Below are 27,713 nucleotides of genomic sequence, written 5' to 3'. Positions count from 1 at the left end.
GAAAATCCCTCTAAACAGTCTTATGCAGTCCTATGGCCTGAGCTGGAGCAGCAAAGTTCACACTTCTAATGCTAGAACCTTTAAAGAAATGCATTCTACACACACACTCATACACAATACAGTACATACACAGTAATATTTGTCTACAACATTCTAATACATTTTTTTCCCAAAGCTGACTGCAACCCATTTACCTCACTCCACCATGCATTACAATGTGAAAAACACTGGGTGAGTGTCTAGAGAGAGAGTGGGGTGGTGACTGCTGATATTGTAAAGAAGTGGAAAATGTTTAAATAAATCATAGAAGCCCTTGCTCAATTAAAGAGTTTGGTTTCGTGTTGTAAATCATGAGAATTCATCCATCTCATTAACAATTAGATACGAGGAAAAACAAAACCTAGGTCCTATTGTTGTAGAGATTAAAGTCTCCTTTGGGGGAGGAGTAGGGAAACAAATTATCTGTCAGCAGCAGGGACTGGAGAAGTCAGGCAGAAGAGACAGCACAGGGTGAGCCCCAGCCTAAAATATTTTGAAAGAAGTTCAGTAACGAATGGTTTCAGACAAGGAATATAGTCGTCCCCCTTCTCCACAGTTTCCATTTCTGTGATTTCAGTTACCCATAGTCTGAAAATATTACGTGGAACATTCCAGAAATAAACAATTCATAAGTTTTAAATTCAGCGCCCTTCTGAGTAGCCTGATGAAATCTCCCCATCCTGCTTCATCTTGCCAAGGCCTGAATCATTCCCTGCCTACTGTTATCCTGCCCCTTAGTCACTTAGTCGCCACCTCTTTGTCAAATCAACTGTCACATTATCGCTGTGTTCTGTGTTCAAGTAACCCTTCTATTTAAGAAGGCCCCACAAGGCAAGACTAGTCATGCTGGTCATTCACATGTGCTAAAGAGAAGCCATAAGGTGCTTCCTTTAAGTGAGAAAATGAAAGTCCTCAACTTAATAAGGAAAAAAAAAAAAAACTGTATGCAGAGGTTACTACAATCTATACTAAGAACAAATCTTCTATCTCTGAAATTGTGAAGAAGGAAAAAGAAATTCAGGCTGGTTTTGCTAGTTATGGCCACAGTGCATGATGAATCCTTCATTATGATGGAAAAGGCAGTAAATTTGTATAGTAAGATGTTTTGAGAGAGAGAGAGACCACATTCACATAACCTTTATTATAGTATATTGTTATAATTTTTCTATCTTTTATGATTTTTTGTAGTTAATCCTTATTCGCCTAATTTATAAATTAAACTTTGTCATAGGTAGGTATGTATAATAAAAAGGGTAGCACTACTACTATTTCAAGCATTAACAGGGGATCTTGGAATGCATCCCCCAGTGGATAAGGGGAATTACAGTAGTTACCTTAGTCCTGGCTCCAAAGTCTTCTTTTCTTTGGAAGGAGAGATAAGTTATATCGACCTTACCTTGAAGGAAATTACTATAACAATTATAAAGTTCTAGAAGCCCTTCAGAATAAGGAATGACATGAAGGTAAGTAGAAAATAGAAGATAAGACCAGAGTCCCCATCCCTCAAGGTGTTGAAGAGAAGGCATTCCTAGAAATGCCAGAGTAACCTTACTGGGGAATTTGCCCTCATGGTGTATGGAGCTGGTCCAACTATGAAGTAATGTCTTGGGCATATTATATTTTAACAGCTTTATTGAGGTATAATTCACTCATGTTACCACCATCCAATTTTAGAATGTATCTCTTCAAAAAGATCCCCCACACCCATTTGCAGTTACTCTCTGCTTTCTTCTCCAGCACTAACCAACCAGTAATCTACTTCCTGTCTCTCTAGATTCACCTTTTCTGGGCATTTCATATAAATGGAATTATACAGTATGTGGTCCTTTGTTTTTGGCTTCTTTCACATCCACGTCGTGGCATGAAGCAGTATTTCATTCCTTCTTACTACCCCAAAGTATTCCATCATCTTCCACCATGTTTTGTCTAACCCATTCATCAGTTGCTAGACATTTGGCTTATTTCTACTTAGGGCTATTATGAATAATGCTGCCATGTACAAGTTTTTGCCTGGACAGATGTTTTCCTTTCTCTTGGGTGGCTATTCAGAAGTGCAATTGCTAGGTCATATAATAAATTTATGTTTAACTTTTTCACAAACAGCCAAACTGTTTTCCACATGGCTTAACACTTTACATTCCCACCAGCAACGTACAAGCGTTCCAGTTTTTCTACATTCTTAAGTATTAGTCTAAAATCCAGACTCACATTTATTACGGCATGAAACATTGCCTGAATAAGGCTGGAACTAGCATTTCTGTGAACTGGGGAGTGGCTGCAGCCTTATAATTCATTTGCATTCCAAAATTCATGAGAATTTAGAAAAGAAATGATCAAAGATGTTCATTTGAAACACACCTGAAATCATTTAGTATCGAAACCAAAAAACTCATATAGACCCAATCACAGAACATTTGACCAAAATATTTGTCAAAGAGAGTTATCAAAGAACCATGACAAATAAGAATGTGTTCTGGGAGGACAAAATCTCAGCTGTGAACCCAAGCCAGCAGAAACTTGCAGAAGGGAGCAACCACAGCCAGGAACACAAAAGAAGGTCAGGGAACTATTTCTTTAAATCCAATGCAATGTCCTATATCAGGTGATGAGCTGCAAAGAGGAGACCCTGCTTCCAGAAGAGAAAAGAAACAAACCTGGCCTCAAGGGGACACAGAATAGTCACAGGAAAGGGCCTGCTGCTTTGAAAACACCAGGTACCTTTTACAAACAGACTCACAAATTCAACGAGTGGGTGGGCACACAGAGGACTGGCAAGAGCTCTAGTTCAGAGACCACAGAGGGACACAAGCTCCCAGACCCTTTCCACAAACACATTTCCAATCCAGAAGATAACTCCCCTGTCTGGAGCGTGGATCTGTGTCCCTCTAGTATTTTACTAAGTGTCATATAAATTTCACTGAACGTCTACAATCACCTCTCTGCACCTATAGTTTTCCTCCTTTGGCGTGCGTGCTAATTCACTTCAGTCATGACCCTTTGCGACCCTATGGACTATAGCCCGCCAGGCTCCTCTGTCCATGGGATTCTCCAGGCAAGAATACGGGAGGGGATTGCCATGCCCTCCTCCAGGGGATCTTTCCGACCCAAGGATCGAACCCACGCCTCTTATGTTTCCTGCATTGGGAGGCGGGTTCTTTACCCTTTTTGTTCCTAGAGATGAAAACCTAGTAGAACCCATGCTAATTACCGACTAGCACTCTTTCTGGTGCAATCAGCTAAGTGGAGGTTTAGGTACCCAGCTGGGCAGGTTCCAGGAGATTTCCCCTGCTACATTTCAGTCACTTAAGGAAAACAAAGGAGTAACTAAGACTGGGTTACCATGATTTTAAAGCAACCCTATCCCTCCTCCCTTTACCCCTGCCAAAATGTGTAGACTTCTGTATTTCACACTTTTACATCTGTTCTTCTCCAAAAATAAAAGCTGTTTATACTCAAGAAATGATGACTACAATACCAGCACGAGTTACATCTTTAAAAGACTCACAGAGAGAACATACATACATATTGTTCAAACCAAAGAGTACATGCAGTGTCTCTTCCCAGAACAGCATCTGGATATAAAACTGCAGAAGAGCTGAGCAGTGCTTTTATTTATTTGTTCGCATGGAAAGAAAATTGTATTCTCTCTCACTGGTGCTAGAGCTACCAGCTGAAAGAAGAAAGAAGAGGGAGTGGCCTTTTCCAAACAGCAAACACTTGACTTTGACCTTAGGAAACTTAAGACTACCCAGTCTCTGGCCTCAAAGAGAGTCTTAGGAGTTCCAATAGAAAACCACCATACTCCCAAACTCAAAGGGCCCTTTCAATCAAGCCATTTCAAATGCATAGTTACTTCAGAGCCTGAGATACCACCAGTACCAAAATCAGCGCTGTCCCTAACTTGATCCCAAACAGAACCTCTTGAATAATACAATTAATTCACTCCCCCATCCAAAGAGCAATTAACATTTCAGATTTAAATGCTACACAATTCCCAGGTATTTTAATAATATTAAAACCCCTTCTGGGACAGTCGAGTATACCCCCTTAAACTGTCAATATTGCAAAAAAATTCAGTCACCTTCATCCAGATATTTTTAATATCCAGTCTACCGATTATTATCTAATCATCTCTTTTTCCTTCAAAAGAAATCTTCCAAGAGGGATCTCTGAAGTCAATTTTTCAAAAGCATCTTCCCCAGCAGTGAGTATGAAATAAAATTTTGATATGTGCTCACTATTGAGTCGTGTACAAAGCTGCCTTAACTACCATAATCGTCATCAACCTTCCCCCAAATAAAAAGACATGTAACATAAACTGTGTTATCTAAGAACTGTAGATTAAATAACACCATAGGGCATCTTTGTGGCTAGGTAAAAGTGTTACAAGGAATGTCTATGGGATTTCTCAGTAAGGAAACTCTCTAACCTGTCTAGATTCCAAACATCCATTCCACTTTCCAAGTCTCAAAATATAAACAACCCAAAGATTTCAGTGCAAACAAAAGAAGGGCTGAAAGAGACTGTGAATACAATTCTTTTTTTTTCAGCTTCTAGGCAAATGTCAGAACCTTCTGGGGCTATAAACTGAATCCCTACAGATCTATAGGGAAAAACAGGGCATGAACATCAGATGGATGCATCTTGTTGAACGTGGGTGGTAGAAGGGACTTTTTCTGCCCCATGAACTTACTTGCTAACAACAACAACAAATGACAATTCAAAAACACTCCAAGATTATCAGTTGAAATGGCATCAGTTGATACTTTATACCATTTTAAATATCCCCTTTCTAACAAACAGTTCATACAAATATAATATGGTATTAGTGTGAAGGGTTTTTTTATTCAATTAGTGTTAAGTTTTAAAGTTCATATTCCTAGAAGTATGCGCTTTCCACAATTCGAAGTTATAAGCCTTAAAAGAAAGTTGCAGTTACCTTATGTAAGTCACCATTTCCTACTCTGCAACATTTTCTGGCAAGCTCAAATTTCTGTGGATATATTCTGTGTTCTTCCAAAGTGACTTGCTTTTAGTAAGTCATTTTTATGATTTAATGTATACTCTCATTCATTAGGGGATTAGATTAATGAGGACAGCATTCTCGTGTGTCTTCATCACCATATCCTCCACACAGTAAACAGTGGATGCTCAATAAATATCAATATTAAATGAATGAATGAGCCAACATGAAAAAAGAAGGAAACTGTCTTCAAAACATTTAGGCCAGTGGTAACTCTGCATCAGAATTACCTGAAGGGCTTCTTACCCACCCGCCACCCCCACCCCTGCCCCAGAGTTTCCAATTCCCACCTCCAGAGTAGGTCAGAGAGACGAGATCTGAGATGATCCTGAAGCTGTTGAAACGAGGATCTCACTTTGAGAACCACTGTTTAGGCAATTAACCTATCAACCAGCTCGTAGAAAATCACAACGCACAGGGCAGCATTTACTGAGAATCTACCAGCTGCAGAATCCTCTAGCATCTACTGGATAAGCCACACTGGTCCTTGCTCCAAACACTCAAAATTGCCAACATAGGACATACATGCAAGGGGACAATACACAGACATGTGCCCAAAACAGCAAGAAGTCATTACTGCGGTGAGATTCAAGATGTTTCATTTCTCCAGTGCGTTTCTTTATGATGTATCCTACCATGCAGTTTAATGTATTTTTTTCTCAGATGGAAATTACTAAACCACAATGCATAGCCACTCTCCCTCACACTACCCCACTTCATTGCACTTACTAATGAGAATTTCATCTGAGACCAGGGCATGAAATGTAGTGAAGGAGCCCATTTTAAAGTTTATTTATATCATGAATAATTTAGGGTCTGTGAGGACCAGAGCGATGATCAACACAGTCCTTAATGGTCAGATATCAAGCAGAAGCATTGATAAAGTACAGATATAATCTGACTTTGCTATGAGGTTGAACAAACAGATGCACAAAAACAATCCAACGGAACCCCAATCTAACTCACCAATTATTGTATAGGTTTTTAAAGCCTAGCAAGCATTAACTTTAAATGCATACTTTTCTCATGACCCTATTCTGGATTTAAGTACATTTATATCCAGATTATAATCAGAGAGGGTATTTAATTAGATAATGTTTGCAAGTACTTTGAAGATACAAAGTGCTCTATAAATGCTAAATATTATTATTTAAATACAGTTAGCAATTACTGCTTACAACCTATTCCACCCACCACACTGCTATAATTTGATTACAGGCAGCTTAAAAAAAAAATACCTAGAAGTAGAAATGATGAAACCATGTGCACGTGAAGTTCAGATTTTTACCCTAGGTATAAATAATTTACAGGCATTTTAAATGGAGGATTAGGTTATAAAATCTAGTAAAGAGAGACAGTTGGCCTCCATAGACTGAGAACCACAAGGTTATGTTGGTTTTAATAGTTTCTTATAGACCAGGCAGAGAGTACACAGTGGGTGAAACACAGGACTCTACACTTTTGGATGCCAGTTCCATCTTCCATTTTCTCCACTGTAATCTTAAAATATCTTTATCCATGTAAAAAAATGTTTAAGTCCAGATTTTGACTTTAATAATTTCTGGCAGATAAAAGCTTGAGAATGGCTCCTGTTCTAACATGTCTTCCCATCTTGCCATCTTGTGTAATAATTGTAAACTCTGTGGTCTTCACTGCTTTCAAAAATGGAAACCTTTGGGTCTGATTCCGTATGCCTTCCAGACAAGTGGCAGATACTTCTCCAAAGCAAATGGCAAATTAAATGTAAACATACCTTACACACAATGTAAAAGAAAATCACTGCTAACCCCCAAGTGGCTTGCACTTTTTGCTTTTTAGACAAGAAAAGGAACATTTATTCTAAGCTAACCTTGGTTACTTTAAAAAAAGAAAATCACAAGGAAGAAATGTTTTGGAAATAGCACTACAAACACAACTATGCTCATCAAAGAGATCGTGCGCCTAAAACCAAAGGCTTCTGGATAATCTGTGAACCCAGGGAGATAATACATCAGATAAATCTGATGTCATGACAAGGTCCACGAGTCAAATGCTGGCCACATGAGTTAATATGGGCTCTGGCTTTGGCACAGATCAGTCATAAGCTTGGCCATTTAGAGGCTTTATGATCTTTGAAAAATTAATTGATTTTTTCCAAGCCTCATCTGTTCATTTGTACACTTGCCTCACAGGAAATTGGGGGATAATTTGACAACATCAGGAGCCTTAAAGATCGTATATAACTTTCACTGTAAATTGCACTTCTAAGAAGTTATTCTAAGGAAACAGAGATGTCTAGAAATATTTACATATTAATATAAGGATAAATAACTCTAATGCATAATGTATTAAAATAATGTGTACAAGGATATATATTTGGATGTTTGATTATCAAAGTACTACTTACAAAAGCTGAAAAGTTTAAAATAACCAAAAGTTTCATCAGTAGGAATTGATTAAATATTTTATGATGTATCCTCACAGTAAAATGCTAAATAGTCCTTAAAACATATGATTAGAAGTTTGAACACTCACTGAATATTTGAAGAAATTAAAAATTACATTCAATTTTTTTAGGCATGATAACTGTATTGCAGTTATGCATTTTAAGAGTATTTATCTTTTGGAATGCATACTGAAATATTTACAAATGCAAGAGTATGATGTTTCAAAATAAGATGGGGGAGGAAATGGATAGGATGAAGGTTAAACAAGATTGGATATATGTGGATGACCATAAGTGGGGGCTCACTGTACTAAATAACAATCTTACTTAGACTTAATTCACACTCCATAAATTCACCCTTTTGAAGTATACACGTGGTTTTTACTATATGTGCAGAGTTGAGCAACCATCACCACTATCTAATATTTAATATTAGGACATAGGCAGTCACTTCCACTCTCCCTCTCCTCCAGCTTCAGCAACCACTAATCTACTTTCTGTATCTATGGATTTGTCTGTACTGGACATCTCATATAAATGGAATCATATAACATGTAGCCTTTTGTGTCTGGTTTCTTTTGCTTAGCGTAATGTTCATCCAGGTTACAGCCTGAATCAACACTTCCTTTCATTACCAAATAATGCCATCTTATGGATATAGTGCATTTCATTTATATATTCATCAATTAATGGATGTTTAGGTTGTTTCAATTCTTTGACTATTATGAATAATGCTACTAAAAACAAGTTTTTGTGTGGATATATGTTTACATTTCTCCTTGGTATATACCTAGGAGTAGAATTGCAGGGCCACATGCTAACATTCTATTTAACATTTTGAGGACCTGCCAATCTGTTTTCCAAAGGAGATGCACCATTTTACATTCCCACAAGCAATGTATGAGCATCCTATACATAAATTTTTACATAAACTTTTATATAAGTTTTAAATTCAACATAATTTTTTAAGTTATGGTATAGAAAAAAATTAATAGTGTGCAAAAAGGCTGATTATTTTTTGAAAGTTGCAGATAATATATACAATATGATCTTAATTTTTTAAAACTACCTATTTAGCTATGCATAGGGGAAAACTGGCGCTTTCTGGGTGGGGCTAAGTGGTAAAGAATTCACCTGCCAATGCAGGAAACACAAGCTTGATCCCTGGGTTGGGAAGATTCCCTGGAGGAGGAAATGGCAACCCACTCTAGTATTCTTGCCTAGAAAATCCCATGGACATACGGTCCATGGAGTTGTAAAGAGTCAAACATACCTGAGCACGCACAGGGAAAAACTAAGCTATGTACTAAAACATACATGTGGTTATCATTGGGAATCATGAATGATTTTTGCTTCTTTCCCATTTTCCAAGTTTTCTGCAATGATCACATGCTTTTAAAATGAGAACAATGAAAACCTTTTCTTTAAATATTTATGTAAATCTTTTGGCCAAGCCGCTGGGCATGCAGGATCTTAGTTCCCAGACCAGGGATCAAACCCCGCCCCCTTGAGTGGCAGCATGGAGTCTTAACCACTGGATCTCCAAGGAAGCCCCTTTTTTTAAGAAACACTTTTTTAATTAAACAAACTTTTAACAATTTAGCAGTCTTTGCTCCATTAACAGCCTACATCATCCAGACTTTGGAGGCCCAGAGGTCATCCAAGTGGGGTTCCTAAGAAAATCAAAAGTACACACTGCCTTCATGAAGCTTACTGTCTACTAGTAAATAAAATCCAAGATAGAAAGCAGTAATCTAAACAAACAAACAAACCAGGTATAAGCTCAGTTCAAAGAGGATTTACAAGTCAGAGGGATAATTTCTATCTGAAAGAATCTGGGAAAATTTTGTGGAAAAGGTGGCATTGGAATGTTGGATGTTGGGGTAGCAGGTACAGAAAAAGAGAATAAAGTAGGCAACTGCTTAGAGAAATAGCAATAACCTCAGATATGCAGATGACACCACCCTAATGGCAGAAAGTAAAGAGGAACTAGAGAGCCTCTTGATGAGGGTGAAAGAGGAGAATGAAAAAGCTGATTTAAAATACAGCATTCAGAAAACTAAGATCATGGCATCTGGTCCCATCACTTCATGGCAACTAGATGGGGGAAAAGCAGGGACAGTGAGAGACTTTATTTTCTTGGGCTCCAAAATCACTGCAGATGGTGACTGCAGCCATGAAATTAAAAGATGCTTGCTCTCTGGATGAAAAGCTATGACCAACCTAGACAGCATATTCAAAAGCAGAGACATTACTTCGCCAACAAAGGTCCATCTAGTCAAAGATATGATTTTTCCAGTAGTCATGTATGGTTGTGAGAGTTGGACTATAAAGAATGCTGAGCGCTAAGAATTGATGCTTTGGAACTGTGGTGTTGGAGAAGACTCTTGAGAGTCCCTGGGACAGCAAGATCAGACCAGTCCCTGGGTTGCAAAGAGTCAGACACAACAGAGCAACTGAACTGAAAAGCACTGCAGACAGTGACTGCAGCCATGAAATTAAAAGATGCTTGCTTCTTGGAAGGAAAGCTATGACCTAGAGAGTATTAATAAGCAGAGACATCACTTTGCTGACAAAAGGTCTGTAGAGTCAGAGCTATGGTTTTTCCAGTAGTCATGTACACATGTGAGAGTTGGACCATAAAGATGGCTGAGTGCCAAAGAACTGATGCTTTTGAATTGTAGTGCTGGAGAAGACTCTTGAGAGTTCCCTGGGCAGCAAGATCAGACCAGTCAATCCCAAAGGAAATCAACACTAAATATTCACTAAAAGAACTGATGCTGAAGCTGAAGTTTCATACTTTGGTCGCCTGATGCAAAGAGCCAACTCACTGGAAAAGACGCCAATGCTGGGAACGATTGAGGGCAGGAAGAAAAGGGGGCAACAGAGGGCAACAGAGGATGAGATGGTTGTATAGCATCGTTGACTCAAGGATATGAGTTTGAGCATGCTCCTAGAGATAGTGAAGGGACAAGGAAGCCTAGTGTGATGCACTCCATAGGGCTGCAAAGAGTTGGACACGACTTAGTGACAAAACAACAAGGAACAAGCCCCTAAAGAGCATCCATGCGGAGAAGGAAGCTATGCCCTGTAGCAGGTGAAAAGGAATGGTTGTTAAACTGAAGAGCATGGTGAAGTGCCCAGTTGAATTTTAACTGGTCTTGATGTCAAGACTTCAGTCTTTGGTCTGTAGACTGTGAGGAGTCAAGGAAGGCCATGAATAAAAAATACTCAAGACTGAAACTGTGCTTTTAGGCAGACTAGCATGGCTACAGTGTACAAAGGAGACTAGCCAGGAGAGGGCTGGTGGTAAAAGAGTGTCGCCTAGCAGACAGTAACTGCAGCAGGAGTACTGGAGACAAGGGGACCCATGCAATAGATATTACGGAAAGATTTGTAAGGTTGGGGTAAAATATAACATGTTTTGAGAATTTCCAGGCACCCCCTTGAGACAAGTGGAGACAGCCGGGGTATGCAAAAAAATAAATAAATAAAGTGGTTAGAGAATCATCTTTCTCTATAGGGAAATAAGCTTCCAACCAGAAGGGAAGAAATTATAAGTGGAATTCATCCAACATTTTCTATTTAAGTCTTCCCTCTCTCTCCACGAGGAACCTTATATTTATATGTGCAGAATAACATCTCATTCAAAAATATCACCCAGATTTTCTTGGAATTCTCAGCACACTGTTAGTTCAGGCCCTGTTTGCACAGAGCTACTTTCCCCACAGAAATGGAAAAACCAACTTGACGTGAAAGCATCTTTCAGACATAGGACATCCCATATTCTATGAGACACAGAGACTCAGCATGATTCTGTCCAGCTGGACATAGACACCATGATTCGATCACAGTAGCTCAAAATTGAGTGAGTCTTAGAAACTTTTCACTGAAAGAAGGAATGTGTAGGACAAGAAGGGCAAAGAAAATTAACTGCAGGCCGGAAAGAAGAAAGGGCCAACCGGCAAGACTCAAAATTACAAGGTCACAAAGAACCTACAGATAAGGGGGGAAATATGATCTACTCATGAAGGAAGAGTGTTGGGTATTCTTTCACCAACAAAATGTTTCATCACCTCCTAACTCGCTAATTAGGCAAACAGCAAGCCATAACTTACATTAGGTTTTGCACAAAGATTACTCTAGCTAATAATGGACACTGAAAACGGTTATACATATTTCTCTGATGTTATGATAACTACCAATACACCCTACTTTATTATGAGGCAATGTCATGGCAAAGAAAACACCTGTTTAATACCACAATGCATGTATCTAATTAAAAAACTGTTACGCTACTATCATTTTAAGATACTGTTACCTTACCAATTCATGCAACTTTACTAAATTCTCATTTAAGACCAAATGTAAATAAATACTCTGGGATAATGAATTACCAATGGTCAAGATTTCTCTGACCAAAAGGTTTTAGATACTGGACTAGGGCTGTATCATTTCAGGCACAGCCTCCGTCCCCCACCCCACCCCCACACAAACTATGAAAAGGCACAAGCACAATTAAATATGTTTTTATTTGACCAATGTTTAATCCATAAAGAGGAGGAAAAAAAATTTTTAAGGGAAGTTTTTAATGAAAGATGCTGATACTTGCTACTGGTTTAGAAATATATCAATCTCCAAAAGCTTCTGGGCTGAAGTCACCTGGAGCAAAGGTCAACCCAGGCCATCAGGGGATCGGATATAGGCCATGAGAGGTCAATATAAGGCCATGCTAGTACATTAAAAGGAAAAAGAACTCTCAAAATTCCCATATCTTTTTCTCAGGATCCCTTTCTATTACATACAATCATTGGGATCAAATGCTGGTGGAATCAAATTTCCCATAAAATTCTATGTAATCATAGAATAGCATATTTGCGTAATGCTTTACAGTTTTCAAAGCACTGCCATAAATACTTTATTGATGAAACCGGTGTATGAGGAAGGCAAGCAGTTGTGATCATTCTCATTTTTAGTTAATTATGGATAAAGGACTCATCTAATGTCACAGAATTCAAATAAGACATGGGCATAGAACCCAGCGCTCAGTCCACTTCACTCACTCACTCATTCCTACACTTATTCAACTAATTGGGACTATGGACTCTGAAACGAACAAAACCTAGCCTCTGGCCCCACAGAATGTACAGTTTAGTGATCAGGTAGAAAGAAAACCCTATATGGTTTATAACACAAGTGCAAAAAGTATAGCAGGAAGAATGCATGCAAGTCTTCCAGATGAGGTTAATTCTTAAATCTAGGTTTCGATGGAGAAAAAAATAGCTAGGCCTAGAAGGGAATGAGGGGTAAAGGGAGAAAGACAAGCAGAGGTCATCCAAATTCTGTTCAAAGAGAAAAGTGAGTGCGAGTCCTGGCAGAAACTTAAGGGTATGAAGTCAGCAGAGACCAATCTTGGCCTTGACTGCCTTACTCCATGGGCCAAGCTAAGGACGGCCAACGTGGTCAGATTCAGATATATGCTAATCTCCAAAAAGCTTTCTGGGCTGACCTCACCTCCTATGTAATAAAGCATACTGGTTCACATTTCTTTTTTTACTGTCATATCTTGAAGGAAGAAAGACTCAAGCCTTGTATTTGAATGACTGTTTTCTGTTGTCTATGTATGTATACACACATTTCATATACCCACATGGATCATTTATATCCGTAATACTATATTGAATATAAGTCTCCACATACATTATACAAAACATACATAGAACCCTATAAATCTTGCAGGCAGAGACATCTGAATAATGTGTATATCTAGACTGACCCCAAGAGATATGTTTAGATGGAAAAGGGTTACAGAGACAACCATCTGTCCTAGATGATTCAGTCACTTGCCTGCCGAAGAGAAACTAAAGGGAGGTTGGGCAAGATGAATTCCAAAGATACCTTAAGGCTCCATGGTTTAATGTTTTATGAACTTATCTGCATGAAGCAGTTTCTCTATTTTTGATAAATAAAATCCCATGACCCTGGTGAAATAATTTCTCTCTGCCTCTCAGCAGAAAATGTAGCCAGACAGTGTGACTTACAGAAAAGAGCACTGAATCAGAAGTCAGGGAACCTAGATCCTCCCCAAATCACCCTTCTCTCCACCCCCACTCACTACACCTCCAAACAGGAAGGGGGCTGTATGACCTTGGGCAATGGACTTCACCTCTCAAGGCTTCAGCTTCCAGAGCATTAAATGAAAGGCGTGGTTAGGTGTTCTACGGTTCTCTTCCAGCTCTAAATCTGTGAAGCCATTCCCTTCCCTCAAGACTTAGCTTATCTTTGGAGCTCTAAACATCAGGACTAATAAAACTGGATTCAGATCACCTCTTTTCTAACCATCCTCTCTTTTCTGACTTTTTAAACCATCCAAATCTTGCATAATTTAAGTCATCAGGGCTGTCGCTCTAAATTATGCGTTGTTGCTATTTGGGGAAAATTTAGACTGGGTCCAATCTGGGATCACTGACTGAGAACAATAAAGGCTTCTCCAGACAGGATCTGCTTTTAATGCATTGAGCGCAGAGTTTACAAAAAGGGCATTGATTGTGTACATTAAAGAGCCACCAAAACAGCAAGAGACTGGTGAGGCTTGCAGCAAATTCTCCTAGATGCCACTGACCTTGGCTGCATTTCAGGGGTCAGGCATTCCCCAGGAAGTTCTCAGCAGGCAGGCTTTCCTGAGGATTTAGGAAGAAAGAGACCTCTCATCTACACATGAGCCCATCTCTCCTTATCTACAAAGACAGAAAAAGATGGTCTGGCCTCTGATTTGAGGAGATTACCTCTGTAGCCTCTGGACTCAATTCTGGATCTGCCCAGCTCACCTACCACCAGACCGGTCACAAACCCCAGCCCTCCAGAATGCAATTGTCCCCACAGCTACATTTAAATCCTCCAGCCAACAGTTCCCCATCTTCTGAATGAGCTGGAAGCAGGAGCCCTCTCTCTTTCCATACCTCCTACAGGCAGAAATACAGTGTCAAAGCACTGAAGCCCAAGCCAGGAAGAGAAATTTCAGTGAATTGTGCAAAAATGTCTTTTCTTAATACTGATCTAAGGAGCACAGGTCTCCCGTGTGTGAATCGCACTCCATGTCCGCCGTTAGCAAGGTGAGCCCTTGTAGTTGCTCCTAAGCCTGGGAGCTCTGTGCCTGGCATTTGAGAAAACCTTCCCCAGGAAAAAACCCACAAGAAACACCTCGCCCGAGTTAAAATCACATCACAGCGCTATCCATTAGAGAAGCCAATGCTGAGATTCCAGCTCAGGGAAATCTCAAGTCTTGCCCATTGTTCATACTCCCCCTCCCCATCCCCTCCCCTGCTTTGCCACTCTCCTCTACCCAGAAGTCTGGGCCATCCATCCACCTGATTAACCCGCTGGCAGCAACTCCCAGCGCAGAAAGTAGGGCAAATGAACACACACAGTCTATAAAGCAGGAAGCCACACACTTGGCCAAAGCACCCACCCTGTTACCCAACCCCCACCCCCACCCCAGCTGCCCAGGGGCCGCGGGTTCTCACTGTGGCATTTCAGTGCCAGGGAAATAGACAGCTTACTGTAATAACGCATGAATGAGCTTTTGCTACCCAACTATCAAAAAAAAAAAAAAAAGCCATTTCCAATGGCATCTCTGTTTCTTCTCAGCCCCTTGACTGCTTCGAAGAAACCTCACCTCTGAGATGGAAGGATTAAGGAGAAGAGGAAAAGGAGTTAAAAAGAGGAGGGTAAGCAGAGACGGAGAATTAACGAGACTAAAGAAAAAAGTACCACTTTGGCCATAAAGGTAGTTCTTTAACCGTGGAGAAGGAGGCAATGTCAAGGAAAGTACTGAAGATTCAAGTACATAATCCCAAGATTTAGCATCCATCTAACAATGTACTCCTCAGGAGGGCGTGTGAACTTCCAAGCTTCACCCCTTCTGTGTCTGTGTTCAGAGCCACCATCAGTTCCGTCTCACCGACCGTCCTTGCCTCAAGTATATACAATCGCTTTTTTTGGTGGGGGGCGGGGGAGGGGGTCAAGCGAGGAAAAAGCCCTTTTTAGATCGGTAGACAGTCCTTCTCAGACCCCCGGTGCTCCTGCCACCCCCACCCCTCACCCCCTTCCCGGCAGGCAGCATCTAATTAATAGGCAAGAAGCTCAACCCCCTTCCCCGAAGGAGTGTGCTGGGATTGGGGGGTGGGGGTGGGGAGGCGTCGAGGCGGCACTAGGATTCCTGGTATTCCGATCTCAAAACAACAGCAAAATGGATTCTATATCAGTGATGTCTTAGTCAATACAATGAAACGGCGTCTGAGGCAATTCACGTGAGGGTAAATTAAACCAGGGGGGCTCGGGGCGGAGGGGGGAGGGGAGGGGAGGTGCTTTACAAAGGACTGACCACAGACACACACACACAGACACACACACAGACACACACACACTCCCAGGAGTTCCGGTCTGATTGGGGAAAAGCAGAGAACAAACACATCCCTTTCACCTGCTTAAATTCATCCATAACACTGAAATGTCACAGCCACAAAGTCAGAAAGCACAGGCAGGGCTGACTTAAAACCATAATTAAAGGTGAGTGGCAAACCGGCATTTCAGAGAGCGCTGAGAAGGAGTCCGGGCGCGAATAGCTGAAAAGGGGGAAGGGGAGGCAGTTGCCATCTACAAGACTGGCACAGCAAGAGCTGCCCCCGAAGAGTGGCAGGTTCGGCTTCGTGGAGCCAGCCAGGCTCACAATGTCCTCTTGCAGGCTGATGGAAAACGTGAGGAGCCAGTGCCTTTATTCACGCTGTCGTTATTCTTTTTACAGAAAAGGACAGTGGGGTCTAGAGCCTTGGCACCGGGGCTTATGCCCACACACACTCTCACACACTCGAGCCTTTCAATTTAATGCTCTTACACCGGTCTAAGATGAAACTGGCATAAGCTCTAAGGGTTTTCGGGGGGAGGTCTGGCTCCCACCAAAGGAGGACGCGTACCGCACAACCTCTGCGGTGGGGGCTAAGCCTAGAACACCTCGGCAGCCCCTGAATCAACGCGAGAATCCAGGTTCCCTCGCGTGGCATTCGCCCGCCTCTGCCCACCAGCCCCAGCCCCAGTCCACGCACCGAGCCCACTCACTCTGACCCAAAACACTGGAAAGAAATCAGAAAGCATGTTCCGCTCACCCTCAAAGCCGAGAGATCTATTTCATCCAGGCTGCGAGCCGGGGAGTCGCTCGCCATGTCGACTTCTTGCGGGAGAGATGGGACCAAAACCACCCCGAAGCTATTCCCTTGGAAATTCCACCTTGGTCTATTTCACTCGCGTCCTCATGCGGCTGTCGCGCCAGAGGCCCGGGGCCCAGCCTCCTCCGCCCACCCCGGCTCCCACAGCGCCAGATCGCGATCCTCCGTGCGTCGGTCCTCCGGGTCCGGGAGCCCAACCTGAGCGGATCTCCAAGCCCTGGAGCCGCGGTGCGTGTGGGCTGCGCGCCCTGAACGGCTAAGGGCGCTGGGGCTGCGTGGGTGTATTTAAATGGGACATGCTTCTTTGCTTGTGCGTGGATGGCGGCTGCATTGGCTGTTATAATGAGACACATCAACTCCTCCACTCAGCTGGGGGGTGGGGGTGGAGAACCACACAGAACTGTCTATCACCGCTTCCTGGGAGGAGTAAAGCGAGGTGGGAGGGGGGAAGAAAGGCGGAGGAGGCGTGGTCTCCGACTGGGGAGAGGCCGTGCTTCCTGACCGGGTCCCTCTGCACCAATGTGGATGGGGGAGGGGCGCACACCTTTTCAGCCTAGGCTTTTGCGGGCTAACCGCGCTGCATCTGAAGACCTTTCCTGAACCCTGCCGTGCTTCTCGTAGCGACAAGGGGGCTTTATTGTGTGTCCAATTCGTGCGCTGCAGCAAAATGGCCCTTCAGTCGCATATTGAGGGATTCTCGGCAGGGTTCAAATGCTCCAGAAGGGAGGAAGAAAAGAGCGACGCCCTCCCTCCCCCATTAATTATTTGTGGGGCTGGAGTAGCTCGGGCTGGTGCAACCGGTGCATATAAGGACTTGTGTGCAAAGAAGGGGATCCGCCTCCAGCCGCGGAACAAATGAGAAAGAAGCGCACTCGTGTGGGCGCCCAGCGCCCCCCTCCCCGCCCTACCCCGGGCCTCGGCAATCTGCAACTGCCTCGGGGTCGGGTCCTCCAGCGGCCCCGGGAATCCCGGATGGCAGTTCTTCTGGACGGGTCACTTCCCGCCTCGGGGCTGGGAAGGTTTGCCAGAAGCGGGAAAGTCAGGCGATCTGAGCTCCCTCTTGGCCTCGCCACACCCAGGACCTGTCCATGCCGCATTCCCCCACGGAAACGACCGAATTGAAACGAGAATTGTTCTCCGGGTGCAGTGGTTTGAATGCTTCAGGTAACTCGGAAGGCAACGTGGGTTAAGGCAGCTCACGCCGCCGCCGGTCCCGGCATTTTCCTTTCCGGCTGCGTTTCTGCTGCTCTACCCAGATTAATAGAGAAAGTTTGGCTGGAGGATAAGATGTAACCCAGAAGATGTACGGCGTGAGAACGATTTCACTGCACCGGCTTTCTAATTTAAAGGCTGAACGTTTACAGTGGTAAACCTGATATTTTGTAATCCGGTGTATCGAGTCACTTCCCCCAGCCGCGTCTCCGGCCTTGGCCACGCGAAATACCTAGGAAGAAAGGCTAAAATTGAGCTTTTCCCCCAAATACAGTTGTAGCTTTGAAGGCATTATCTCCATCTCTGTTAAGATGAGAATTTTCTCCTGGCCAAGTGTCCTGAGGAATTTTTAATTGTGCAGTGTGGATATCAGCTTCAGAATGATGCTTTTGAATGAATGAATAAAAGCCAATGCAGTTAGTTCCTCAGGACTTTCGAGCAGCATTCCATATGCACTCTGCTGTTTTTATTAAGCATATTGTCTTTATTTATATGCATTGTGCATCAAGAAACTTGAAAAATGTTCCAACATCTCAGTGACCATAACAGTTTAGGAGCTTTTGCCGTTAAAACGTCAGATGTTTAAATGCGTCATAATTCCAAACATATGATTTGATCTCTCATATTCTATAAAATCGTCCAGCTCAAGGTAGTAACCTACAGTAAGCCACTAAGTAATGTCGAAATGACATTTTTAAAAAACCTATCATTTCTCATCGTCCTTGTTTTTTCCCTTCTCTGTGCCTTTTTTACCCTAAATCTAGATGACAAGTTAATGTATTTTCTCAGTGTTGAAAGAAAATCATTAAGATCAGGTATTGAGATCTACGAACTGAGCTATTTTTAAAACTCCAAACACATGAAAAATGAGAAAAACATTTTTTTCAAGAAGAACCTTCATTTTATGCCCCCAATTTTATTTGAAACATCACAGATCATTCATTTCTTTTAGTGTCAATCAGCTGTTCAGGCCATAAGGGTGTCATGATACAGGCATTAAATTCTACCCTTGGTTTTAGAATCAGTTTAGCAAACCATATATACAGTACAGTGATGTGTACCAAGAGGAGGAGGGCTCCCTAGGAGCCTGAGACTCAGCTGGTGAAAGTCAGGTGGAGGCAGGGATGCTGGCCGCAGGAAGTACCATAAAAGGAGAGGTTACAACAGCCGGGGCCCTTTCAGCTGCTAAGGGAAGGAGGAAACTCCAGGCATTTTGTGCTGAAGGTGAAGTAATTCTGATAACTGGGCTGAGAAGGAAAGTAGAGGTCTGATCAGGTAGAGCCTTGCATACCCCAAGAAGGAACTTGGCTTAATTTTTTTTTATGTCAAGTGTGTATCATATTTCAGCTATTTCAGTACAAACATCTAAATTTTTTGTCATATATGTATGTGGAAAATTAGCAGCACCTGCTTAACAAAAAGAAGGAAATCATTAAAAGGAATACAATGGAAAATAAAACAGTATTATTAAATTCTACTTAACTATCTATCCTGAGGCTTTAATTTATTAAAAGAGAATTTAGCAAATGCCAGAAAAGACATTCAAAATTTGACCAAAGTGAGATTTTCTTCTTGGTGTAATCTGAAGGGTTGAAAGAATTGTTACTATTAATATACAGTTTGAAAGCCTGTACAACATTATGATATGCTATTTATGTCTGTCTAAATATGTAAATGGAGATCCCCAGTAAGGCTAAGGGCCAGCGCCGCCAAATAAGTAAATATTAAAAAAGAAAAAAAAAAGGAAGAAGAAGAAGAGGGGGAAGAAAAAAGGGAGTGGATTCAAATCCATTTACCTCGTACTTTGGGACTTCCCAGGTGGCAATAGTGGTAAAGAACCCGCCTGCCAATACAGAAGACTTAAGAGACCCTGGTGAGATGCCTGGGTCGGGAAAATCCCCTGGAGGAGGAAATGGCAACCCTCTCCAGTGTTTTTGCCTGGAGAATCCCAGGGACAGAGGAGCCTGGCGGACCACAGTCCATGACATCGCCAGGAGGCGAACACGACTGAAACGACTTAGCACAGCATAGCAAATGTGTAGATACCCATAAAAAACATGAACACGGGAAGGAAGGATACAGAGGTATGAACTTTGGAGCAGTGAGAAGGGAAGAAGAGAAATGGAATGGGAAAGCACAGTGGAGGCTCCAACAGTGGTACCTCATTTAAATTTTTAAAAGATCTTAAGCACGGATTGTTTGGAATTAAGTCTGTGTTGTCACTAATGGACACTTGGGCCAAGGAAACACTATCACCCCAAGGGGCTGCCCACAAATTTCCAGGAGAAATAAGACCACACCCACACATAATCTGAAAGTAAACTACCTACATCCCCTACCCTGCACCATGTCCTGCCCTGTCCCCCTTCCCACCACAATAAGCAAAGCAAACACTCAGAATTGGCAATGCAGATAGACAAGTGAGATTTCCAAACACTTAAGATGAGCAGCCTGCCTGCATGCTCAGTCACTCAGTCGTGTATGACTCTTTGTGACCCCATGGACTGTACCGTGCCAGGCTCCTCTGTCTATGTTCCAATGAAAATACTGGAGTGGGTTGCCATTTCCTCCTCCAGGGGATCTTCCTGACCCAGGGATTGAAACCACACCTCCTGCGGCTCCTGCCTTGGCAGGCGGATTCTTTACCACTGAGCCACCTGGGAAGCCCCAAGAAGAGCAGACCAGTCACCAATTATTTGTGGAAATCTACTAGTATGAAAGAGAAGCACTAATTTCAATCAATAAACAAATTGAAAACTCCAAGATATTTTTATAGGAGCAAAAAGAAGTTTTGTAACATACAGATTTTTTTCACTCTCAGAAGGATAATGCAGGACCTCACATCCATTGAAAACAGCCAGGTTACTGTAAAAACAAATCAGTTAGAGGACTTGTTAAGAACATATTTATTGAAATTGTTTAAGTAAGTTGAACAATAAACAGTAATACTATGCTGCAGATACTCTTATAATAGTCATATATTAACATATTTAATCTTTATAACCTTACAAAATAGGCAACATTATTAGCATATTTATTTTACAGATGAGTAAGCTGAAAAATAGAAAGATTAATTAATTTTCTCCAGGGAGCACAGTCATAAATGGCTAAAACAGAACTTGAACTCAAGCTCTTAATCACCATGCTATACTGACTCAGGCTGATTTAGTGAAGGACGATTTAGTAAGCTAGAAGACTGGGTCGTTTTCTCCCAGATTACAGAGAAAATAAAAGCAATGAGCAAAAATTTAAGTAATATCGAGAATAAATCCAGAAATTTCAATATTTATTTAACAGGAGAGCTAGAGAATGGATATAAGGAAATCAAATCATAGAAAATGTTCCAATATATTCAGATATTCAAATATTCCAATATGTTCAGGTTAAAAGCTCTCATTTAGCGTTTAAATAAAAAATACCACACTAAACACATCATGAAGGAATTTTAGAACATCAAGGATACCAAGGAAATTCTCACCAAGTCACCTACTTCTCATGAGCAACAATCGATGCTAATAATAGAAAATGGAATAAAATATTAGAATTGATTTTAACTTAGAATTCTCTACCCAACTAAACTATCATTTAAGAAAGAACACAAAATAATGACATTTTCAGATATATAAGGATTCAAATGATTGGTCATCTCTTAAATTATTATTGAAAAGTGCGTTCCACTGAAAAACTGAATCAAAAAAGAAAACATGCAATACAAAAGACAATGATAAGCAAAGGTAGCAAACTGTTTGTTACCTACTCAAAGTCATTCTCTTTCTTCCATACTGGAAAAATTCTGGTTTTTCAATAAATTTGAGAATTTATTCTCCATGTGTTTCAAGAATATTAGTTCTTCCCAACCCCAGAGAAAGAATAAATGTTAACTTGTCTGAAGTCATCACAGTAATTCTCTTCTCTCTCCTAGAGATTGGTTTAGACATAGGTGTCTCATGCAGCACTGACTAGAATAAAGAGAAGTCTGATGGGGGTATAAGAATAGTTTTCCTATTCAAAAACTTTTAAAGGAAAAAAAAAGAAGGAAGCAGGAGAATAGAAAAGGACCAGGAAAAGCTTCCCACCTGCGGTAGCCTTCATCCAAGAGGGCTCCCAGTGAGCCTCACCTGGTATATACACCCTTGTGTTAGTTCCCTCCAACATAGAATACAGAGGACTTCCAAAACTGGGTAACAAAAGGCATTTTAGCTTTTACCTTGTTTTCTTGGTTCACTTGCTCTAAAGCAGGGTTTCTCAGCCTCAGCACTATTGGCATTGTGGTTCTGAGAACTCGTGGAGGGCTGTCCTATGCAGTGTTGGATGCTTAGAAGCATCCCCACTCCCTACCCACCAGATGCCAGAAACACTTTCCCATTTTGGAAAACTAAAATGCCTCCAGACATTGCCAAATGTTCCATAGAAAGCAAAAATCACCCCCAGTTGAGAACTACTGCTCTAGGGGAAGTCAGCCACCAAGGCCTGTGGACATTCATGCAACCTGCCAGCCATGTCAGCTGCCTTGAAGTGGCACCTCCACACTAGTCAAGCTTTTAGATGATTACAATCCCTGCTTGCCCTAACTGCAGCTTCATGAGAGATCCTAAGTTAGATCCATCAAACCAAGTTCCCGAATACCTGACCCACAGAAACCCTGTTAAATAAGAAATGTTATTGTTGTTGTAAGCCACTTGATTCGTTATGCAGCAGTAGATAACCAATACACTGTCTTCAGACAGAGTTCTGTGTGGCTATATTAGCTGGAGCTATAGCAGCCATCTTCCTGCCTGAACTTGAGAAAAAAAAGCAGAAGATGAAAAACACTTCAATCCTTAATCACATTGTTGAGTCACTAAATTAATCCAGGAACAAACTATCTCTGAACTTCTTCCCATAAGACATGAAGTCTTTCTGTTTGTTTAATCTGCCTTTAGTTACTTTTTCTGTTATTTGCAGTCAAATACTTCCTATTAACAGAAAATAAGAATTAAAACTTTTAATTCTTTATTATTGCTGATTCATAAAGTAAAAGGAAATAATGATAATCTAAAATTGGAATAGTTTATCATGAGGATAAAGGGAAAGGAGAGAGAAAAAAGCATGTTAAGATTTTGGTCTTATTTGGAAATGTATATAGATACTTCGGAGAAGGCAATGGCAACCCACTCCAGTACTCTTGCCTGGAAAATCCCATGGACGGAGGAGCCTGGTAGGCTGCGGTCCATGGAGTCACGAAGAGTCGGACACAACTGAGCAACTTCACTTTCACTTTTCACTTTCATGCATTGAAGAAGGAAATGGCAACCCACTCCAGTGTTCTTGCCTGGAGAATCTCAGGGACAATGGAGCCTGGTTGGCTTCCGTCTATGGGGCTGCACAGAGTCGGATACTTCTGAAGCGACTTAGCAGCAGCAGCAGCATATAGATACTTCCTCTAAACACAGGAAAAATGCAAGTCAATTATACAAAATAAATATAGAGGTCATCATGTAGGCAATTATAAATTAGATGTGTAAGTTATAAACTACCTGAATCAAAAGAATGGAACAGGGATAATTTGATGAGTTCAATAAAAGAAAAAATATAAATCAGACTATGTCTTGTAAAGGACATGTGTGAGGGGTGATGAGGCCCTCTCAGCCTCTATTCCGCTTCTGTATACTGCAGTAGGTACACTAATGCCTCAGCCCCTGCCAAAGATGTTCATGTTCCAATCCCCAGAACTTGTGAGTATGTTACCTTACATGGCAAGTGGGTCTTTGCATATGTGATTAAAATAAGGAATTTGAGATAGGGAGATACCCGGATTAAGCAAAGTGGGCCCCAATGCAGTTCCAAAGGTTTGCTTTTTTTTTTTTTTTTAATGTATTGGCTGCACTAGGTCTTCATTGCTTTGCATGGGCTTTCTCTAGTTACAGAGAGCAGAGGCTACTCTGTAATTGCAGTGCACAGGCTCTAGGGAGCACAAGCTCAGCAGTTGTGCTTGGGCTTATTTGCTCCATAGCATGTGGGATCTTCCCAGACCAGGGATCAAACCCATGCTCCTGCACTGGCAGGTAGATTCTTAACCACTGGGCTGCCAGGGAAGTCCCCAAAGGTCTTTAAAGGTGAGAGAGGGAAGCAGAAGAGGAATCAAAGCTAGAGGAAGAGATGAAATGGAAGAAAGGCACAGATATGTGTAACATTGCTGGCTTTGAAAATGAAGGAAGGGTGCCATAAGCCAAGGAACATGGGCAACCTCTCTAGAAGCTGGAAGGGCAGAGACATGAATTCTACTCTAGAGCCTCCAGAAAGGAAAGCCACCCTGCAAACACCTTAATTCTAGGCAAGTAAAACAGACTTCCAGACTGTAAGATAATTTGTGTTGTTTAAAGTCACTAAGCTTGTGAGAATTTGTCACAGCAGTGATTTAAACAAACACACACACACAAAACTAAACTTCCTGTATATAATTTTCCTTTGGAATGATTATCTCTTTCCCTCTGGTTACAGATTGTTGGAGCCGTAACTCGGGTTTCTGCCCGTCAGTACGTCAGTATCCAAAGGGTGATAGGTGTCTGAAATTTGAGCAGAGAAACCTGGAAGTTAAGAACAGCAACAGACTGAAAATGGTTAGTGACCCTCACTTCCAATTGTGGTGCCCTGTTTACTACAGTCCTTTCCTCTGTGTTGTGTCTCAGAAGTTGCCTTTTTCCTATCTGTTTCCAAGCATGATCCCCTATGGTAGATATCTACTGCTATGTAACCAACCACTTCAAAGCTCAGTGAATAAAACAACAGTTATTTCTTTTGCTCACAAATCCGTCATTTGAGCAAGGTTTGCTGGGAAAGGTTGATTTGCTCCACAGAATATCAGCAAAAGCTGAGGGACCCATTTCCAAAATGGCTCACTCATGTACTTAGCGGATTTGGTCCTGGAGTATGCACTGAGGGCTCCTCTCCAGGCTTGTCTCTGTATGGGCTCTTAGGGCTTCTTTATGGCATGGTGGATGAGTTCCAAGAGCAGGCATCCCATGAGTAGCAGACAGAAGCTGTATCACCATTTATGACTTAATATCAGCAGTCCTGTGATGTCAGTTCCACCACTGTTACAAATCTGCCCAACTTCAAGAGGAAGACACATATACCCCACCTTTTGATGGGAGGAGTGTCAAAGTCAGATTGTAGAAGAGCCCGGAGGCCAGAAGAAATTGTTGCGGCAGTTTTGGAAGCTAAAACCTAGCACATCTTTCCAACCATATTAGCAATTCTCTGACCTCAATACCTTTGCCTTTTGCTCATGTTAACCATGGCTGGCTTCTGCTGTTGCTTTCAACCAGAGAATAATGTCTCAGACATAAGCACAAACACATCACAATAAGAATAAGTCATTTAAATGCCCATATTAGAATCAAAGGGTATAAAAAGCAAAGCAAAACCACCCAAATAAACTAAGAATACACAGTTCTGCCGCAGGAAACTGATAAAATCTGTCCAGAGTACAAGGCGCAAGGTTTGATCATTTCCAAAAACCAGCAGTTATGGATACCAGTCTTAGACCACATTACTAAGAGATTCTAATATTCATGTTACTAATTTTCCTAAACAGATTCACAGTTCTTAGATTTGTCTTCACTAGAATCACTTTTGTCTTTCTCTGCAATTAAACTTATTCCTAGGGACCCAATCAGAAATGTATCATCATCTTAAGCAGCTCTGCCTTTAAAATTCCAGTTTTCCACTGTCCGATTACACACCCTATCCTTCTAGCTTCCTGGTGTGTGTGTGTATGTGTGTGCTAAGTCCCTTCAGTCACGTCCAACTCTTTGCCACTCTATGGACTGAGCCTGAAATTCAATATTTTGTATTCCATACAGTATGATCTGAGGTGAAGAACATGGTCCCTGGAGTTGAACTGCCTGAGATCAGATCTCAAAATAGAAAAAGAAAAACAATACAGTTGTTTTAAAAATCTCATTTCTTATTTCAGATAGATATATTGGTACAGACAGACTTTTTTTAACACTGCCAAGTGACTACATTTAATTTGTATTAAATGGGTTCAGAGCAATTTTCCTAATTAACTAGCACTTTTTAATCCAAAAGACAAGCACAACACTTTATCTAAAATACCAGTATTACACTTTCCCCAAATATGGAAAACTATTTTTACTAAAAATTTGGCAAGCCCTTTCAAAACAACATTTTCTGTTTTCATTCTCTGAGAAATTTCTAACAACAAACATGTATAGAAAATTTTAATATGCAGCTGTAAGCTTTCAATATTTACTACAAAATTTGTTTACAAGTTTTTGAAAGTTCCTTGATCTTCTTAAATCCTAAAGCAGTTTTAAATTTAATTATGTTCTAGTCAAATAATGGAGTTTCCAGCCTGTTTTTTCTTCAGTGTTTTTAAGACCTACCCTACTGTCTTTCAACAGCATTCTATACATGTCTGGTCAGTGACCAAACATACTTTAATAGAAATGATAAAGGGACATCTCTTTCTTCTGACCACCAGGGCTTGTCTGGGCCATGTCAAAAGCTGATGGTGTGTTATTTCCTGCTGGTTTTCTCAATTAGTTTTCACTTTTTCTATAGAGCTTTTCTCCTGTTTAACTTCAGATTCTAAGCCTGCCTTACCCTAGCATACACAAAATAATTTTCAACTTTTTAGTTTGTGTCCATATATTTGAATGACAGCCTTACAGGTTAGCCTAGAGCTGGGAGAGGGGAGGAGTTGCCCAACTGATCTTTACATGGAGTCATAAGGTGCATAAATGTTTTTATCAGACTTTAAAGCTGGAAGGAACCTTTGAGATAACGAGTCCAGCCCTCTCACTTTACAGATAAGGAAACCAAGGTCCAGAGACACTATGTGACTTGCTCAATGTCACAGAGTTACTGCAGGAAAAGGCTTCTTGTTTTGTTTTTTAAAAAAGAAAAAAAAAAAAAAAAAACAAGGCTGTTTTTACTGTTACTGTTTCCCTGAGATTCCCAATCCTCTGTTTCCCTTCTACCGTTCTATAGCAGTACTACTCCTGCGAGAAGCACTACTACTTCTATTGCATCCATTGTGTAGTGGATGGTATCTAGAGTGCAATATACATATCTAAAAGAGACTGTAAGGTACACAGTTGATCCCATTTCCCTTAATGTGTGAGCCGCCTGAAATCTCCAAGCTAACTCTAATGGGGGAAGAAGTACCCAAAACAGAGCCCAGCAGTTTGTCTCAGAGAGTTTCTTTAGTCCAGAGAACTGAGACAAAACAAGGAATAGGAAGTTGTTTTGGTCAATTGGCCAAAGAAGGCAGAGGTCAAACCTCTCAAAGAGATTTAACATACTTTCTTTGTGCAATTACATAGATGACTTGTAAGGTCTACACTGAAAAATATGTGTTATCTCTCTTATAACACTTAAGATGCTATATTGTGTTTTGTTGCTTCTCTTATCCACAATTCAGCTGTTGAGCACAAGCAACTTTTCTTGTTCAGCTCTATTTCTTTCGTACCTAGCATAATGCCTGCAATGAAGTGGTGCTTGTAAGATTAATCAATAAATCAGCGTAAAGAAGTAGCTAATAAAAGTAGACAGAACTGGCCACTTTGAAGACAGAAAAATTTGGACAAGTCTTTTCAACCCTTTAGATGTCAACATTTTTATATTTAATAGATTTTGCATGACTGATTGATTCTGAGAGCAAACCAAGAGTCCCATGGCTATGACTGTGTCAAAAGCTAATAATAAGAAACAGTTGTGGATATTCCTTTCTCATGCATTCACAAAGAGTGTAAATTCATTTACTTATTAGGAGCTTCCCAGGAGG

At 41.1% G+C, this 27,713-nt stretch overlaps 1 protein-coding gene and 1 long non-coding RNA gene across 9 annotated transcripts in view; one reads left to right on the top strand and one right to left on the bottom strand.

The window, feature by feature from the left end:
- Positions 1 to 17,022, bottom strand: part of TNIK (TRAF2 and NCK interacting kinase) — a 401,194-nt gene extending 384,172 nt beyond the window's left edge. For all 8 annotated transcript variants that reach the window (XM_027958346.3, XM_027958352.3, XM_060393683.1 and 5 more), the window contains exon 1: positions 16,649 to 17,022. In XM_027958346.3, coding sequence (XP_027814147.1) covers positions 16,649 to 16,705 — 57 coding nt within the window. In that variant the 5' untranslated portion in view covers positions 16,706 to 17,022. The remainder of the gene's footprint in view (positions 1 to 16,648) is intronic.
- Positions 17,023 to 17,609: 587 nt separating this feature from the next.
- Positions 17,610 to 27,713, top strand: part of LOC132657215 (uncharacterized) — a 108,853-nt gene continuing 98,749 nt past the window's right edge. The window contains exons 1-2 of the long non-coding RNA XR_009595058.1: positions 17,610 to 17,872; positions 24,401 to 24,519. This is a non-coding gene — a long non-coding RNA (uncharacterized LOC132657215). The remainder of the gene's footprint in view (positions 17,873 to 24,400; positions 24,520 to 27,713) is intronic.

This window comes from Ovis aries, chromosome 1 (assembly GCF_016772045.2).
Source record: "Ovis aries strain OAR_USU_Benz2616 breed Rambouillet chromosome 1, ARS-UI_Ramb_v3.0, whole genome shotgun sequence".
In the NCBI taxonomy this organism is placed as follows: Eukaryota; Metazoa; Chordata; class Mammalia; order Artiodactyla; family Bovidae; genus Ovis; species Ovis aries.
The sequence above is the reverse complement of the archived record's forward strand: the minus strand, read 5'-3'. Positions and strand labels throughout refer to the sequence as shown.